A 20,272-nucleotide genomic window follows, 5' to 3' on the forward strand; every position below is an offset into this window, starting at 1 on the left:
GAGCGAGGGCGTATAGTGGGCACGCGGGAGGCCGGGTGGACGTACCGTCGAATTGCTCAACACGTGGGGCGTGAGGTCTCCACAGTACATCGATGTTGTCGCCAGTGGTCGGCGGAAGGTGCACGTGCCCGTCGACCTGGGACCGGACCGCAGCGACGCACGGATGCACGCCAAGACCGTAGGATCCTACGCAGTGCCGTAGGGGACCGCACCGCCACTTCCCAGCAAATTAGGGACACTGTTGCTCCTGGGGTATCGGCGAGGACCATTCGCAACCGTCTCCATGAAGCTGGGCTACGGTCCCGCACACCGTTAGGCCGTCTTCCGCTCACGCCCCAACATCGTGCAGCCCGCCTCCAGTGGTGTCGCGACAGGCGTGAATGGAGGGACGAATGGAGACGTGTCGTCTTCAGCGATGAGAGTGGCTTCTGCCTTGTTGCCAATGATGGTCGTATGCGTGTTTGGCGCCGTGCAGGTGAGCGCCACAATCAGGACTGCATATGACCGAGGCACACAGGGCCAACACCCGGCATCATGGTGTGGGGAGCGATCTCCTACACTGGCCGTACACCACTGGTGATCGTCGAGGGGACACTGAATAGTGCACGGTACATCCAAACCGTCATCGAACCCATCGTTCTACCATTCCTAGACTGGCAAGGGAACTTGCTGTTCCAACAGGACAATGCACGTCCGCATGTATCCCGTGCCACCCAACGTGCTCTAGAAGGTGTAAGTCAACTACCCTGGCCAGCAAGATCTCCGGATCTGTCCTCCATTGAGCATGTTTGGGACTGGATGAAGAGTCGTCTCACGCGGTCTGCACGTCCAGCACGAACGCTGGTCCAACTGAGGCGCCAGGTGGAAATGGCATGGCAAGCCGTTCCACAGGACTACATCCAGCATCTCTACGATCGTCTCCATGGGAGAATAGCAGCCTGCATTGCTGCGAAGGTGGATATACACTGTACTAGTGCCGACATTGTGCATGCTCTGTTGCCTGTGTCTATGTGCCTGTGGTTCTGTCAGTGTGATCATGTGATGTATCTGACCCCAGGAATGTGTCAATAAAGTTTCCCCTTCCTGGGACAATGAATTCACGGTGTTCTTATTTCAATTTCCAGGAGTGTATATTTCTTATATTGGAATATTAACAGTGTTACATTCCATACTATTAAATGGTCGGAAACTGGAGCAATATAACATTATAGCCTGTTTTAAGTGTGGAACCATGTAGCCTCAGGATTGTGTGTGTTTATGTTCTCTCTTACCAATACCCTCCTGGTACTGATTCCAGACTATAGAACAATACTTGAGAGTTGATAGCATGGTTGATTTGTGTAAAAATGCTTCGAACTCTATCTGCCTGGAGCTCCAACATGCATAAAAATTACCCGTTTCTCGTTCCTCTTAACAGTCTGCTATAACATCAGAAAACTTTCAAATCTATTACTATTCATTGATAAGGAGTGCTAACCTCCTCCACAATGGGGCACCTAGAGAAATCTTGTGCATTTGGATGGGTGAGGACTCGACTAGCTCAATTCTTTCACGAGACGCGGAATGTAGCGATCTGTTTCTGGTCAGCTGCAGATTAAATTGGTAACGGTGCTGCAGGGTGGGTTGGTAAAAGACGGTGCGAGGGGGTCTGTCCTAAGACTGCGAGAATACTTTGTGACTGCCAACCAGATAGTAAATTAAACACTATGCTCGAGGTGCTAGAAATATGTACAGTGCTGTCTGGTATACTTTGATGATGTATATGTTCGAGAATTAACAATTAATGGACTGCACAGTCATCAAACTACATTCGCAATGATACTCGCAAAATAGAGAAGGGGTGGTATAGCTATGATACTGAAATTGGGAAACATGCTGTCACATCACTGGTCAGTTTTGAAACTGCTGTAAAATTGCTAAAATTGTTCGCACTATCAAATGTGATGGTTATTATTACAGTACATCGACAGCGCCTTTTCCATCCCATCCCCTCACAGGTACGCTGTTTGTTACCACATAATAATTGACTGACATCGCTTGTTTGAGATATAGAAAGAGTTTTGGTGGTGGGGCAACACCTTCTTGGGATGGCTAGCACCGAAACAGTGATCGCATACATGACTGCAATATGAGGAATCGGCCAAAATGGAATGCAGAGCCATCAGCTATTCCGTCACTGTAACAGATGAGTTTAAATGTAGAGATCGTTAATCACCTTCGGACATCAGTTTGGAAACTCTCCACAACGCCGCCAAATTCTTCCAGTTTCCTTATGTTGTAAATGTCTTTTGTTTAAAATCATCCAGTGTGTGTGGTGCATTATGGTAGCAGCAGTAACAACATGACTTATAACGTGCGCCGTCGAGTTTTCTGTGAGAAGCAATGGATCAGAACGTGTTAATGTCAGTTTAGAACCTGACGCAGATCTCGAAGTTGTGGCGGAAAGTACAAAATGTATGGCAGTGTAGGAAGCATGCTACAGCAGAAAATGCAATGTTTCAAACAGCGACACAGGGTCACAGGGAGGGTCTCTTCTACTTATAGTATAGTTTGTGGGATACAGTCATCCTCCTACAGACAGGTGATGCAACTTCACACTGGTCCGTACATGGATAAACAGCTGTATATTTAATAGGACTGTCACATGTGCTCGATGCTGGCACGCAGACAGTATGTGTTTTCGGTATACGGGAGGAGAGCGACATGGTAAAATTCTTAATGAGTTCTCTAGTGGATGGAGTTAGTGGAGCTTTAATAGTTCGTATTTTTTCTCTGTTGGATGGTACAGAATAATTAAGATAGCATGTTGGTGTGATAGACGTGAATGGGCCATGAGGGACACGGATCTGCTTTGTACAGCAGTACTTTTATGTACTCGTAGTTTGGGGATGAACCACAATGCAGTAACAACATCCTCGTCCTCCCTGCAGTTCCCGTGCCGTCTTTTATACTACCTCGTGTTGCAGCAGCAGGCTTCATTTGGCGCTCACCTTACACATTATATACGGTTGGCAGGGCTTTGACAACATGCTCCCATTTCCATCGAATGGTCATAACACCGTCCTGTCACACTAACTCAAGTCACTCTGTTTCTACATGGGTTGCAGAAGGTGGTAGATGCAGCTCTCTCTGACTTCCGCTCAGCGTCGACTTAAAGTGGAACAGTCACATGCGAAAAGCTGCTGAAATGGCAGGCATAGGGACTATCTGAAATTTCACTGTAGCAGATAGGTTCGAAAACGGTGACTCGTTTCGAGATATGACAGTGCCAGAAATATGATTCACTAGTGGTTGTAACCATTAAAGGGTTTCTCCATAGGATCCACTATAGGTATGTGGTTGAATGGAAAGACTTGATCCCAAATCCCAGACAGCATTTCTACGGAAAGTGTAACACTAGAGATCTGAAAAGCTAGTGTACATTTCTTGCGACCTCAATCAGCACACCATCTACTACTGTTTGTGATCCTCAATCAACCTCTCACATGGCATATTCAGCGTCGCGATATTTGTCTGCAAAACCACTTCATTCGGAGGTAATGCCATGCCTCGATTTATAAAGCCCATATAGCTTTTAACATGGATACTTGTGTGTACCTGTAGAACCAAGACTGATTGTGATAGTAATATGGTAGTGGCGATCGTGTATTTAAACATCTGGTGGTTTGTAAGACTACTATGCTTCTCTTATTAAGACACAATGGTACCACTTGCAAGAAAAACGTATGAGACATGTCCACCCATCGCTGATTTTAGGTCAGTATTATTTCATATCGCTGGCAGTCAGTTATTGGTCTAATACTATACTTAGTAGTAGGGGATACAGGTTAGGTTTGCCTTGAGCATCAGGCCTATAAAGTATGTGTAAATTAAAACACTGTGTCCAGTCGTAAGGAAGGTATGGACTTGACGTGGAATACTGTGATAGCAAAGGGAAGAGTATGTCAAGTCATAAGAATGATACAGATATTTCTGTTTCCAGAGCTACAGCCGTCAGCAGGGTGCATTTCCTACACTTCGCTCATTGTCGAATGTCGTCCAATTGAGGCTGCGATTGTAATATTTAATTGTAAGTATAGTGATGAAATATATATATGTGGCTGGTTTTCTAGGATGATTCAGTCTATGTGTGCTTGGCATGCAGCGCCAGTGACCTGTGATGGGAATGATTCACATTTATGGCTAACAGTAGGAGCTGTCCAAACGGAGAGGCCTCTTGGGGTGCAGAAATGTAGCTGACTTAACTGTGTCGACCTCTAGACGGCCGAATAGCGAACTAATACTTAGTATGTGTTGGATAACTTTCGTGATCATGTGGAAATTTGAGAAGATTCAATATGGACATGTGTATTCGCTGGACTTTTATTTCGTACCATGTGAATTGTCCGGTTGACTGCTTCTCCACATGTCGCGCATTATTTAGTTGAGAGAACATCGATTGAGGTATGTACATCTATCAGGTGAAAGATAGATGGAAAATATGTTTACTGATACTCTAGTTGACTTTGTAAATTATAGGGATGATTGGAATCTGTTACATCACCATCATCGGTATTTGAGAGTGGAAATATCAGTTTCCTCTATTCTTTCGAGTTTTCATGTAAAGGTCTTCGCAGATGGGATAAGTTTCTAGTTACTTAGTTGTTTACAGCATGCTACACCTCGCTAAAGTTTCGGGTTTCTAGAGAAATAATTTATAGTCTATATCTTCAGGATTCTGTTGCGCAAGTGATACTGCCATTCAAGCGATATTGCTATGTGCTTGATACCGAGAAGTATCATGAAAATGCTATGATATTCTGGCACACCATGTGAAATTACATATGTTCGTGTAATCTCAGTGTCTGGAGACGGGTGTAGAAAAGCAAGCAAGCAGGTCGAGACCAGAAACAGTAACGCGTTTGAGCTGATGGGAGCCCGAATTTATAGAACAATTCTGTCATTGGTCCACGGAGGGTTGCTCTAATAATGCATTGGAGGTGGATGACTGCCCAACCTTTCAGGAAATATCTAGTGCAGCAAGAAATATACCTATGGTGAAACTGATTACACTGTCTGTCTTCAGGGTATATGTATGAGTGTCTGGTGGTCGATAGCCATACGAATGATGTAAAAGGGCCGTTTTTGTGTGGTGCAGGATACGAATTGTATGTTTACTACATTGACATGGTACGCCGGGCTAGAGATCGGTTTCACACTTTAATATTCAAGATCCCACCGTCAGTGGCTGAGTGGTGTAATTGAGTAAGAGTCTTTATGTATTTGACGATCTGTAGGCCACTTTGCAAGGTTTAATTGTCAGTGCAATATGGCGATGTGTACAAAATAGTTTTTTCGCCCTGAAAGTCTCGTCTGCAGAAAGGAAAAACAAGGTGGACAGTGCTTCCACATTGGCAGCGTCAGTAATTCAGAAAATACATTCAATAAGAGCCAATCATAATACTCCATCATTTAAATGACATCCTTTGTGCTGCGACGTAGGAGAACGTTTGCGTTTCGATTATGTTTATTGAAAGCAGGACTTAATGATTGCCAACTGGAGTGTCTGAGTGGTACTAGGTGCTTCAGTCTGGAACTGCGTGATCGCTACAGTCGCAGGTTCGAATCCTGCCTCGGGCATGGATGTGTGTGATGTCCTTAGGCTAATTAGGTTTTATTAGTTCTAAGTTCTAGGGGACTGATGACCTTAGCTGTTAAGTCCCATAGTGCTCAGAGCCATTTGAATCATTTGAACTTAACGATTTCCAAGAAGGATTGCTCTTGATGGATGGGGCGCCACGTCAGGACCATCAGGAGGAATGTGTTCAGTGTTATTCTGCGCTATTTTCGTAAACAGTTTAGGGCAAGAATTTCCATGCAGACAAGCTGAGACATCACGAAAGCTCCTACAAAAGCAACCATTACTATTTCTGGGACTCTATACAAATTCCAATAGGTCCACTTGGCTCTTATTTTACACAGGCATGTGACATCAGTAACACATTGAGAACCTTTTAGATGTGCTTGCGATGGTGTAAAGCTACACGAGCATTTTGCGGTGATGCATCAGTCATGCTCGGCTTGTAAAAGCGTACATGGCTAGATGCAGCTTTCTTATCCTGATAGGATTGCTAGAAACAATGTGGCCTATGCTATTCTGGGAAGTAATGGAACAGATGTCTGCAGCATCTGCAAGAGTGAGTCGCTCAGCAATCAGGACTTCACTGGACTGCAGGTAGAGAGAGGAATGGCGCCAGCAATCGCGAACATGTGCGCCCAGTCCAGAGGGCGACTTGGCACATATTTACGTAGACATGTGACGTCAGGATAACACTCAAATAACTCTAACTGTATCCGGCAAAATAGAAACGACTTTCACCTATCATTGGCAGCAGCGCAATAGCAATCGCTCGCGCTCCGGCGCTGGCTTGCGTCCAACTGGCCCTGCAAAGTGCATGTGGGCTTTGGAAAAGTTCCCTGGTATGTTGCATTTTTTATGTGAACTGAGTGTTTGTGCACTACATTAGTTTCAGGGGGTTTTAACGTTGCGAGCATGTTTGAATAGCGTTAGACATGCGTTATATGTTGACAATTTATGAGTGGTTTTCATGTCTGTTAAATTATTTGCATTTTATCTGTAGGCTGTGCAATGCTTGATTTCGACAGTTGACGATTAGCAAGCGTGTCTGCAGAGTGTTTCACACGCATTATTTTGACTATTTAGGAATCGTTTGCGTCTCTGCACATCATTGTACTTCATTATTTCGGTGATTTACGATCAGTTTGCAGGTCTGTAGACTATTTACTGCGACCTCAAGCATGTGAGTATGAGTGTTTTGTACCATGATAAATAAACTACGTGAAATCCGTCTCTAAAAAAATTGCATGCATTATTTTGACAGTTTATAATTAGTTAGTGTGTCTGCACATCAGTGTACCATTATTTCGGTAGTTTACGAGTTGTTTGCATGCCTGTATGCTGAGTATTTTGACCACAAGCACTCCAGGGCGAGTGTTTTCTATCAGTGTAATAAATATACTATGTCAAATCCGTTCCTAAATAAATTTGCTCGAAAATAAATGAAGTACACTCCTTCCTCTTTCCAGCAGCCTGGCACAGGTGAGTCATTTTTTCGCCATTTTTGCCCTCCAGACCGCCATCTTGGATTACGTCACGAGAGGAATGACAGTGCCCTCTGGTGGCAGTACCATGTACTATGTCAGTTGGACTCTGGACCTCATGGTGGACACACTGGATGGAGCTACTGCCTCAAATTGTTTAAATAAACACTGCATGCAAAATAAAGATTTATGTCCATCCTATCCAGCACAGGCTGAGTCCTTTTCCCACAAATTCCTAGGAAGAGGTGGCAGTCAGATGACTTAGGTTAGTCGAGGTAGCCCAAGTGACTTATTTTCCCGCCATTTTCTTAGGTTAGTGGAGGTAGCTGTGGTGTGTTGCATTGGTCTGCTGGAATTTGAACTTCCCATCATTTTCTGGGGGAGGGGGAGGGGGATAGGAGGGGAACTGGAGGGGACAGGGAGGAGATTAGGTTAGGGGAGGTATCTCAATTGACCTATTTTCCCACCGAGATTTGATCTTTCTTCCACGACGTCATAGCAACGTTCATGTATCTATTGCGCCCTTCTTGGATCCTCCATCTTGAAATACGGTTTGCAAGAGTGGAGGGTGAGGTGGAACATACTTTGTTCCACTACTTCTGTCTTGATCTTGAGGCTAACTCACTATGGTGCTTTTTCCCAGAAAATCTGGGGTAAAGTTGATGACATTTCCTTGTCAGTCCATATTCTGTGTCATTAGCGAATCTTATCATCCCTTTCACCCTAAAATTTAAGCCCATATCGGAAAGTCATTTTTATTATCTTCATTGCTGCTTCGTTATATAGGTCAGACATTAGAGTAGAAGCACTGTATTTTCCCATACCTCCTTTATTATTCGAGCCCTTCGTTTTTGGCCTGCAATGCTTAATGTTCTATCTTGCGTGTGGTGCTTATTGTCTATTACTTATATTTTCCCATAGTGCACGACTATTTTTCTCAGGATTACAAATGTTTTGAACCACACCATTCTGTGGAATGAATTTTCTCTGAAATTATCTTCATTCTTCCTCCAATATCAAGCTTAACGTCAGAACTGACTTTCCCAAAAACCAAATGATCGCCTGTTTCTCAAGTCTCAAAGATTCTAAATAGTAGCTTGAATAATTATTTTGTTGCCACTTCCCCAATCACTTTATAAATCTCTGGAGAAATGTTTTCTGTGCCTTCTGCTTTATTTACTCACACCTCTTCCAAAGCTTTCTTCAATAGTTCTGGATCCCTGTGTCCAGATCGAAACATATTTCTTCTTCTAACTCGACACCAAACATATCCTCCCTCTCGTGGAAGTCCTTTATGTACTCTTTCCACTTACCTATTTTCTCTCGTGTACGTTTAACAATAGAATTCTTTTCGCAGCCTTAATGTTGAAGGCTTCGCTTTTAAATTCTTGGAAAGTTATTTCAATTTTCTGTACTTCAGATCCATCTTTCAGTTAATATTTCTTTTTCGATAACTTCGCATCTTCCCTGGAATTAATTTGCTTTAGCTTCCTTCCACCTCTTATTGATTCCATTTCTAAGTAAATCACATTGTTCTATTCACTTCTTTTCCTCAGCTTTTTATACTTCTTTCTTTCGTCAACTAATTGAAGTGTGCGCTGGGGCCAGGAGTGGGAGGGAGAAGTCGATAACAGAACAAGTCGAAGCCCATCAGGTCTTTGGAACACTCATTGTTCTATTGGGGACCCGAATCAGGAATCATTGACCGAGGTTTCTGCGGTTCTAAATCGCTCCTCACATATATTCCCAGTTACATGACGAATGTGACGTTTCCATTTTAAACGGGCCAATCATAGCTGTTTCCTTGAACTCACATATTTACGCATTTCGTCTACGTATATCGCTGATTTTGTTGTTCCTCGCTATCTATAGAGTAGACCAGTAGGCTCTGGAGAACTAAAGGGCCGACTTGTTCGTTTATTTGTTTATTTTGTTACATTTTCTGAGAAAGAGCAATCTGATGGTCACTGTTTTGTCCGGACTTAAGGCATCACTCTGTGTTCACGTAATCGATCGCCGTAACCACTATGAGCCTATAGTTTGTTCAGTTCTGCCTAGAATTAAATCAAGTAATGAGTGGAGGAATTCGTGTGCAGTTTTATACCTTTTCATTGGTCATTTCTTAATGTCTAGTAGGACGGTCTTTGTTCTGCGTAACTCCCAGCTAGAAAATTATAATATCTTGCAGTGTCTACTAAGTTAAAATCTGTGCATAAAGATTACTTTTAAGCATTCAGAATTACTATCCAGTGACTATTTTACCGATTTTTTAAGAAATGTCATCGACTGTATGTCTTTGATGTGGCTTCACTCAACATCTACCGCGTCCACTCTCTGCTTGGCTCACGTACAATAGAGTGTTAGATAAACAACTGCATGAGTGCGAGCATGAGCTAACATAACTTCTCCTTCCATCAGCCACTTTAATGTCTCTCAACCGAGGCTGCATCCACTATCAATGAATTTCACCAACTTAACGTAATTCGGTAATCAACTACAATCCAATTTGTGGTAAGCTCTTATGGGAGCAAACTGCTGAGGTCATCGGTCCCTAAGTTTACACACTACTTAATCTAACTTAAACTAATTTACGCTAAGGGCGACACACACACCCATGCCCGAGGGAGGACTCGAACCTCCGATGGGGTGAGCCACGCCGACCGTGACAATACGCACGTAGACCGCACGGCTACCCCAGGCGGTGCAACTACAATTAAATGCGCTAGACTGCGCCATGAAAACTGTGTACTGAGTGTGTTCAAAAATGTTTTTGTAATTAATCCTTTGGTTTTAGATCAGTAAATCTTCGCCTTTCATGATAAAAGGAACGTTTCTTGTTACATAAATGATCTTGTTAGCACCCTTAACGTTACCCACTCCACCCTCTGCATTCAGTCCCGAAAGATCAGTTCGCATGCAGTATCAAAGCACACTTAAGGAAAGTAGACAGTGAAAAGGGTAATGTGCTATACGATAGACTCTAGCGTGGGTTACGATACGTTGTCTTCTGTCATGCTCGTTTAAATTCTCGTCATCCGCTGAGCCAGATCTTAGTTCATTTCATTTATTGGTTTGTAACCCTTGTGCTATAAATAAGTCATTCAAAGAAGAATGCTAATTAGTGAACATCGCGTATTTGGAAGCGTGTTTCCTCAACAATCTTTGCCCAAGAACTTAAGCCCCTCGTTAAGAATCCGTGCTTAGGTTCTTTCTATTACCAACGGTATGCATTACAATTCCTTAAAACCACATTTCACACATCAAGTATGCCGTCAAAACTATTACGAGTTCTCAATTTTTTTTCATATAACAGCCAGAGCAAAAGGCATACATACCTAATTACTTCACAGAGTCTTGATTAAAGAATAGAAAACAAATTTGAATTCTAAACCAATACCTGACAGTTCACATTTCAGTACCCCATCCTCTATCGCTGTAAAATAAAAATTTGTATCGTGTCATAATTAAACATTCCACGGCAGTGAGAAGCAGGATAACAATAAAGGCCAACAACAGGTTTTGTACCTTTATGATGCGTAAAAGCAGCAATACAAAATGTTTGACCAACAGTATGAAGAAGTAAACGTACTTTTAACTGAAACATAGTTGACATAAAGCTGAGAACAATATAAGTCATTCACTTTTGTTATAAATGAGTTACATTAGTGCATTGCATGACTTCTGTTAATTTCACACATTACAGATACAAATGAAATTCTGTATCCAATATATTCCTCCTACCTTGCAAGAATCTTCTCTCCCACTGTTCTGCGAATTTTAGTGTATGGGCAGATGGTAACTGCTGGGAAAGGTATGCGGTACAGAGGGTAATTGGTCATTTCTATGGTTGTCGAAGTCGGGCTGTCTTCATATTCGGTCCAAATGTTATAAACGAACAACGCGCAGAATGCCGAACAGCAGAGAATAACAGCCACCCAATACAGCCTGAAACAGTGAAAGAAGGGCTACTCGAGGACGCTGTAGATCCGCTGCTTTATATCCGTTACTCTTCACTTTTCACTTCTCAGACACAGAACTGTCGCGTGGCAAGATCTAGAAAAAGAAAGCAGAGATTAATGAATTGTGGTACAAAGAGCTACATTCAAACCGCTAGTGGTGAGATACGGAAAGCCATTTCAGAGGACATTTGACTAATGCTGTCTTCAACTTTATGACCTCACTATTTACGTTATTGATCTTTGTGCGACGGATGTTCTAACCTCCAATGTTATTTGTCTTTCCTCTCAGTCCATTGGTAGACTGTCCTGGAGCAGTGTCCCACCGATTGGTGAATCTTTTCGGGCCAAGAACGGTAGTAGGGTCCGTTCATTTGACTGGATACACCAAAATTTTTGAGCGAAAGCAACCGACTTTCTCCTTCTGATCCTTTAAGGTCCGTACAGAAAAGAAAGAGGCAATAATGTCACCGTCAGTTACTCTCTCAGGACAGATGCTATCTCTACCCAACAAAAGCACGGAGTGGGCCACGGTCACACCTCGTGAAAATGCTAAACTCCCCGTTGGTGTTCGACCCTCCTGTAGACTCACTGACAGCCTTCTTCCGACAAACAGAAATTAGAGGCCACACTGACAGTGCACCTTCCCAGGAATAAAACACACAGATCTTTCCTCACAAGGAAATACGCACAGAGGCAGAAAAATGAAACAATATCGCATAGCGCTATGTGACAGCGATGTCAAAAAATGAGAGAACTGCATCGATTGGGATGAAAGCAATGATGGTGCAATGGCATCAAAAGATAGAAAACCTTCAATATGAAGAAAATGCAATGGCAAACGGAAATTTGTACAACACCAGGATTCAAAACTTTCATTGTCATTAAAGTTTCTCCCTACAATTTCTGGTCACCACTGACAAAGGTGAATGTGGCATGAGAATCACAAAGGTCACAAATTCGCAGAACAGTTCTGATGTTGACGCTATAACACATTACAAGAAATACTGCAAAATATTAAAGACTGTAATACGGACATCAAAGCAACTATATTACAAGGAAAAGATAGTCATATCAGATAACAAAATAAAGACAATATGGGATATAGTGAAGGAGGAGACCAGTAGAACCAGACATGAAGAGGAACAAATAGCATTAAGACTAAATGATACATTGGTGACAGATGTGTATAGTGTTGCAGAACGTTTTAACAAACATTTTATAACTGTTACTGAAAAGATGGATTTGCCAGATTCTGTAGATGCTGCTATGGAATACCTCAGTCCAGACATTTCAAGTAACTTCCATAATATGAATCTGACACTCACCACCCCAGCAGAAATAATGACCATCATAAAATCTTTAAAATCAAAAACATCTAGTGGTTATTATGAAATATCTACAAAGCTAATTAAAGAATGTGATTCTGAGTTAAGTAACATATTAAGCTATCAGTGTAACCAGTCATTTATCAGTGGAATATTTCCTGAATGGTTAAAATATGCTGAAGTTAAGCTACTGTTTAAGAAAGGAGATAAAGAAATAGCATCAAATTTCCGCCCAATTTCACTTTTGCCAGCATTCTTAAAATTTCTAGAAAAAGTAATGTACAATCGGCTTTATAACCATCTTATCTCAAATAACATACTGTAAAAGTCACAGTTCGGATTTCTAAAGGGTTCTGACATTGAGAAGCAATCTACATTTACAGTGAAAATGTGCTTATTTCATTAAATAAAAAACTGCAGGCAACTGGTATATTTTGTGATCTGTCAAAAGCATTTGACTGTGTAAACCTCAATATCTTTTTAAGTAAATTAGAATGTTCTAGTGTAACAGGAAATGCTGCAAAATGGTTCAAATCTTATATCTCTGGCACGAAACAAAGGGTATTATTACGATAGAGACATGTATCAAGCCATCAGGCATCCTCCAACTGGGAACTAATTACATGTGGGGTCCCACAAGGTTCCAGCTCAGAGCCCTTACTTTTTCTTGTTTATATCAATAGCCTTTCATCAGTAACATTACCAGATGCCAAGTTCGTTTTGTTTGCCAATGATACAAACATTGCAATAAATAGCAAATCAGTGTAGTCTTAGAAAGATCAGCTAATAAAATTTTTGTGGACATTAATCGCTGGTTTCTAGCCAATTCTTTGTCATTAAACTTTGAAAAAACACACTACATGCAGTTCAGAACTTGTATGGGGTGTCCCACAAGTATATGCCTAACATACGATGACAAGCAGATAGAAGAAGTGGACAGTGTTAAATTCTTGGGATTACAGCTTGATAATAAATTCAACTGGGAAAAGCACACCACAGAACTGCTGAAGCATCTTCACAAATCTCTATTTGCAATGCGAATTGTGTCAGACATAGGGGATATAAAAATGTAAAAGCTCACATACTATGCTTACTTTCATTCCATAATGTCATATGGGATTATTTTTTGGGGTAATTCATCAAGTCAAGCTAACGTTTTCTGGGCACAAAAACGTGTAGTAAGAGTTATATGTGGTGTGAACTCAAGAACATGCTGCAGAAGCCTGTATAGGGAACTAGTGATACTAGCTACTGCTTCCCAATTATATTTCAAATCAACAGCTCAATTCATGGAATCAATACTAGAAATAAGAATAATCTTCACAAGGATTTAAAGTCACCTAGTCTTGTACAATTGGCGTGCATTATTCAGGAACACACATTTTCAATAACTTGACAGCAGCCATAAAAAGCTTCACAACCAATGAAATTCAGTTTAAAAGAAACCTAAAGGATTTATTGGTGGCCAACTCCTTCTACTTCATTTATGAATTTCTCAGTAGAACAAACTAATATATATATATATATATATATATATATATATATATATATATACATACACACACACACATATATATATATATATATATATGTTTATGTATAACTTCTGCACAATTTCAGTGCAGAAAGTGTTCATTGTAAGTAAGTGTATGTGTGTGTCTGTAAGTACAATCTAACTTATGCACCATTTCACTACAGTAATGTGTTCATTGTAAATAAGTATTATAGTAGTTGTATTACACGTTTATAACCTTATAAATAAATATTTTTATTTTAAATTCAGTGCATAAGAATTTGTAAAATTATTCTTTCATATTGTGTTCATTAAAAAATGATGATCATTCCACTTGGGACCTGTAGAATGGTACATTAGCTTATTTGTTTGAGTTGTTAATATTTGTCATATATTGTTGTTTTTCTGACATGTTCTACATGCTGGAGGACCTCCTCCCTATGGATCAATTGGAATGAAAGTAATTCGAATCTAATCTAATCTCACCCACCCACAAAGGATATACATGTGGAAAGATCTGTGACAGTGATAATTTGAATCACATATAACTGCACTTAGATGTCTTCTAACGGTTAGGTCGACAGCCAACGTTGATAAACACACTAAGGTTCGTTTCGTGGTATGGAATGTATTTTCAATTGTCACTGCATATTCATAATCTATTTTATCAGTCCGTTCTCTACTAAAGTAACATGTCGTGTCATCTTCTGTTTCATTAAACTTATGTCTAAACATCTCAGCTTTTTATGCGCTTCTCACTGTTATATTTTGCAATAACTAAAAGTCTCCGCATTTCTGATAACAATACATGTATTAGCACTGTTTGTCAACAGCCTTGAAGTCCATCAACGTTATGTGACATATATGTGTGTCAAGAACAGAATCATTCTTAACCCATGACCATCCATTATTTCGAAGAACAAGGTTTTCTCATACTCTATAAAGATAATCTGATCCTTCGACATCATCCATATGTTAATAGGTATGGATACTACATTCTAGTTTGTGGCACAAAACGTGATTCTGTCTCATAGTCAAGAGCCAAAACAAATTATTAAATGAAAGAAATTAAAATCGAATAGTTGACAACAACTTATTACTTCATATTTCATTTGTTTGTGATATAATACTCTTAAATAATGATCTACATTGGTTTTACAATTATAAATAAAACTCAGTTATCGTATCACACAGTGTGCCTTTAACTTGACCTCGGAATATTCGATACTGGCGCAGCTGTTGCATAACGGTAGTAGAATAGTTTATGGTGCACGGGAGTGTTTAAAATTGTCACATATAATTAGTGTAATATGCTTCGTTTTACATCCTGATGATATTGTCCAAAATTTAGAGAGGATCTTCTTCTTCCTTCTGGCCTTAAATTCCTCTCATCACTGGATCAGAATGTTAATTACTGGATTTGGGAACGTTAGCGGCAGAGGAACGAAGAAAATCTGATAATGGAATTTCAAAGCTTCAATGTAGCTACAGTGGGGGTCAGTGAAGTGAAATGCAAAGAAGATAAGGGTTTAGTCCGGAAGAATATGGGATAATATGAGCAGCAGCAGAAAATGGTGTAACAGTTTAACACCACAATAAAGTGGATTATCGATTTTTCGCTTTAATGTATATTTCTCGGTAATGTTTATGCCGCGAATATTTTTATTAATGTTATTTAATTCAGTGAGCTATATGTCAATATATTACTGGTGTTTTTTAAGTGTTGTATGTAGACACGCTGGAATAGTCAAGGGTGTAACATTATCTATAAGACTATCGACCGATAGGCTTATGTAATGCGTTTGGACGCTCCTCCACGCAGAATAGTTGCTAGAGAGGCAGTCACTGCTTTTGAGTTACTGGGACTACTTCTGACTGAATCGTAAAATGTATTACAGTCAGAGTGTGCTGAGATCTGTGTCTGCTTATGATGGTGCTGAAATGTTCGTCGTTATGGTGCGATGAGAGATTTTGTGTGGACAGACAGTATTTAGAAATATGTGGCCACAACTTCAAGAGCTTAACTGGCAAAAAAATGTACTGTATGGCCATGCTGTATATTGTAAATCGATGCCATGAAGAGTCTGTACAATTTATTGCTGCATAACGTTATCCGCCGAAACCCTAAGAAGATTCAGCACAAATTAAAGTCTAACCAGCCTAGAGTCTGTACAGGCATTCCTGCGTTTAGAACTGGTAGTGTGCAAATTATAGTTTTTCATTAAGATAGTAATTGATCTTCTCCAGCACGAACATTTTCCGTGGCAGGGTCCTCCCTTTCCTTAAGTGAAATTCCGAGTTGTATTAAGAGGCAGAAACTTATCGAAATCAGTGAACAATAATCTAATAATATTGTTTTTGTGATTGGTTTGAAACAGTAGAAACTTTGAGAATGTTTTATTGTAACTGCTTACAACTGAGCAACAGTTAAATAATAATGAAAGTGTGATCTACTTTTTGCGAAACCAAAAGATAATAACTTTAATTTCTTTGAAAGACTGTTGAAAAAGTATTTTACAAAAGTAACTGGTCATGCTCAGGTTAAATGATTTTAACAATCGTCAGTACTACCACTTTCCAGTGAGAGCTTTCAGGCTTTTTTTTTTTTTAATTAAACATTGCTTCTGAATTTGAAAGGGAATTACGTTTCAACAGTCAAAACAGGAATGACAATTTTCGATTTTACATTACTTTTCACTGATTAACAAAATTAACTGCTTAGGCATTGCAGCGAGCATTACACTGTAGTTATTGCTAAAATCACTACACCAGGAAATGTATTCGATTATTGCTCCATTTCGAAGCTAATATATAAGAGTTAATACAAACGTATTCCCATACAAGTATACTGAAGGCAGCGAATATTCATCATTATGGTGAGTAACGTCGTAATATTCTGCTGGACGCGACCCTATTGCTATAGAGAATTGAATGGGCAGTGCCAGCGCCTTAAGTAGCTGTTCTGTTAAACAGACAGGAAAGAAATCCAAAATTTCCTGTAGTATTTCCATTTCACAGCTATGTCAATGATTGTGAGAAGTTGAGTAGTGTCATATGGTAACAACAAACCGAGGTGAGTTGCGCTGCTATCGTCATTATTTCGATATTTCATCATACTACAGTTGCTCACGCAGTGAGCTGGCGACCGTAAGTTTGTTTCAGCTAACTGTGCAGATTAATGAACTGGAAATCAGAACAACTGACTACTGAAATTTCAAATCGACCATTGTATAATACATCAGTTAACCGAGATCTTGTTTACCGTTGTTGATAGAAAAGCGGGTTAATGACGAATCGGCTGTAACACCTGTACGTTACTACACGATAATTTTACTTCGGTTCAGATGTCTTATTCCACACTGCAGGGATCCTTAGGAAAACGTGACATTACAGACAAAATGTAGTACTGGGTGGGGGCGTTATACGTGGTTCCCGGTGACAGGGCAGTGTAATTTGATTACCATTGTTCTGAACCTGAAAAGTGTCCTATTTGAAATTTTCAGGAGTAAGATAAATTTCAGTAAGCAGTAGTATAGAAGGTCTAATTCAGAAAAGAAGGTGGAATAAGAAACACAATATCACGTTCTGAGTACAGAGTTGTTTGACAATAAATTGGATATCAAAATTGAAACAAAGACTATTGGGGATATGGCAGATATAAACAATGTAGTAATAAAGCAGGAAGATTTGATGATAGTATGGAAAATGTAAATTCAAATTACATGGGATATGAAAGTCGTTTGGACGAAAGTGTAACAGAAATGAAACCAGTAGTGGGGCAAGAAATCAAATTGGGTGCAGATCGCATGGATATGGTAACAGAAATGCTTAAATCAATGGTTTAACTGCGATGAACAATGAAACTGATGAGCTAGATAAATCTTTGAGCCCCGACTTGAAGAAGTCAGATCAATCTTTGAGCACTGACTTAAATAATTTGAGAACTGAGTTACGAAATTCTAATCAATCTTTGAATAGTAAAATTAACACGTCTATTCAGTCTTGGAAAAATGAAATGGACGAGAAATTTGGAGATGAAAGGGAAACCCTTAAAATTTGTTTACCAATGAAATAAAGAATATGAAGTCAAGTACGCAACAGGAATTGAGTGGCTTTATCGAAGAGAATTACCAGTATGTGGTGTCCAAAGTAAATCAAAATGTAGCTATAAATATGAAGAATGTCAGTAACGATATCCAAACAGATGTTGATCTAAAGAGAGGAACAGTCACATCAGAGGTGAAGCAGTCTGAAAATCCTTTGCATGAAAAAATGAATATGGTTAAGCAAGAATCGGAATCTCGATTACAGGGAGCTGCAAACGCGATTAACACAGAAACAAGCAAAGTTCAGGAATGTGTGGAAAACCTAGAGAGTACCAGAAGTTTTACTGTAGGCCAAGCGATAGGAGGATCATGTCAGAATCAGACAGGTAATGATCTCGGCAAGTTTGATCCAAAAAAGCAGAAGTCATTCGCCTGTGTTCATGGATAAGTGTAGGCCATTAATACCAAAAGGACTCCCGGGGGAAAGCCGCGTGAGAACTGCCATAACAAGGTTGAGTGGAGGTGCAGGTACCTGAGCAGCTCGCTCCTTCGGGGGTTGCGAAACGCTCGATGAATTTTTGAAAAGGTTTGGAAAAGAATAGTAGTCAGCAGATAAGCAAGAGGAATTCGAGTATAAAAAGCTATTGCAAGGACCTGTGTAAACAATCGGGAAACTTGAAGGTCAAATGAGTGAAAAATGAATGCTGGACATACCGAGGGACAGACTACCACGAAATGTCCGAAGTTATGTTATGAGGGACTGTAATAAAATCTCGTTTTTAAAGGACGTAGGAGACTGCTGCACAGTAATGGTGAAAATCGGTGACACAATAATGTTAACAACCATCCAAACCGAAACCATTATAACAACAGCAGCAACCAGAATAGAAACCACAATAATGATAGTGGCAGTCATTATCACCAAAATGGTAATAGTAACGACTACAATGTGAGGTCAGCACAGGTAGATGGAGTTGAGAAGAGGCGGAAGAGGTTTTCGTCCAGGAAGGGGAGGTCATAATTGCAGACCTCGTGAAAAAGGTTATGAGGAAAACGACGCTTCGTATCTGTTAAGGGGCGTAGTACCGCGAATAGAATTGGAGGCCCCAACACCAACAGAAAAGAAATCAGTTTTTCTGCAACAATAACGATATAACAGTGAACAGAAAATTTTGTTACAGGTAGTCAAGGTCGCGCAGAGGCTAGCTGGGCCCGAACAACAAAATGGTAATGGCTTCTTTAAGGAGTGTTAGAAATGCAGGTTCGTGAAATTACAAGTGTTGCCAGAGCGAATACTCGTACATGCACGAGTGATGTTGCCGCACCGGTTCTAGCCCGGTGTTCAGTTGCAAATACGCAAGGTGTCTCGGTAAATGAAGTTGAAACTGTGGTTGAGGATAAGGAATGATGATAGCAGCTGAGGGTTTAGAAGAAGGAAACAGGGAAATAAAATAGGTTTTATAGAGAATACTGATGAAGCTACGAGGAAGTTGGAGTTCACATGTTTCGGGAAATAGGAGAAGGAGAAGATAAAGAAAGTCATGCAATAGTTTTTGCAAGTAGGACATTATCCAAATATGAGCGAAACTACACTGTCAGGAAAAGATGTATTAGCTATCGTATGGGATTTTAGGAAATCAAAGGTTTTTGAAGGAGACGCAAAATAACAATACATAACCGTCGTAAGACGTTGACGTTTTCGAAGAGTGTTCGTCTGATGTATGACAAATTGACAAGGTGGGCAGTATTCATATAGATGATTCATTATGAAATTTGTTACATTAAAGGAGTTGATGACTGTGGAGCAGATGCCTTGTCAAGACTGCCATTTTATCCTGGTGGTAAAACTAACAGGGAGAGTTCAGAGAGAACATTTAAAACGATGTATTTTAACGAGGTTGAAGGTAAAAGAAAGATAGAGAACACATGTAAAAATATACATCATTATCAATCTGAAGATGAATGTTTAATGCTAGTGAAAAATAAAAATGATTCTATTAATGATGAAGGTACCAAATTTAGACACTATTAAAAACAATCTGGAAATTTTGGCAATGGACCACAAATGTCCACTGCCAAAAAGACAGGAAACTTTGTATACATTTTGGTGGCGTTGGTGGCATATTACATTTACAAAAGATTGAAATTGGTGAACACTGTCGAATATGTTGGCCAAGTAAATACATATCTGAATTGATAGACTACTACCATTAGCTTATGACCACTGTGGACAAAAGAAGTGTACACATAAATATCTAAACATGTAACATTTGTTAATATAACTAAGAAAGTAAAGGACAGTGTGTGGGCTTGTGATAAATGTTGGAG

At 40.1% G+C, this 20,272-nt stretch overlaps 1 protein-coding gene across 1 annotated transcript in view; it reads right to left on the reverse strand.

Moving 5' to 3' along the window:
• The window catches only part of LOC124613628 (pickpocket protein 19-like), a 179,213-nt gene that overhangs the window by 143,588 nt on the left and 15,353 nt on the right, over positions 1-20,272 (reverse strand). Inside the window, exon 2 of the mRNA XM_047142342.1 lies at positions 10,843-11,046. Within this exon, the coding sequence (XP_046998298.1) occupies positions 10,843-11,046 (204 nt within the window). The remainder of the gene's footprint in view (positions 1-10,842; positions 11,047-20,272) is intronic.

Source organism: Schistocerca americana, chromosome 4 (assembly GCF_021461395.2).
Source record: "Schistocerca americana isolate TAMUIC-IGC-003095 chromosome 4, iqSchAmer2.1, whole genome shotgun sequence".
Classification (NCBI taxonomy): Eukaryota; Metazoa; Arthropoda; class Insecta; order Orthoptera; family Acrididae; genus Schistocerca; species Schistocerca americana.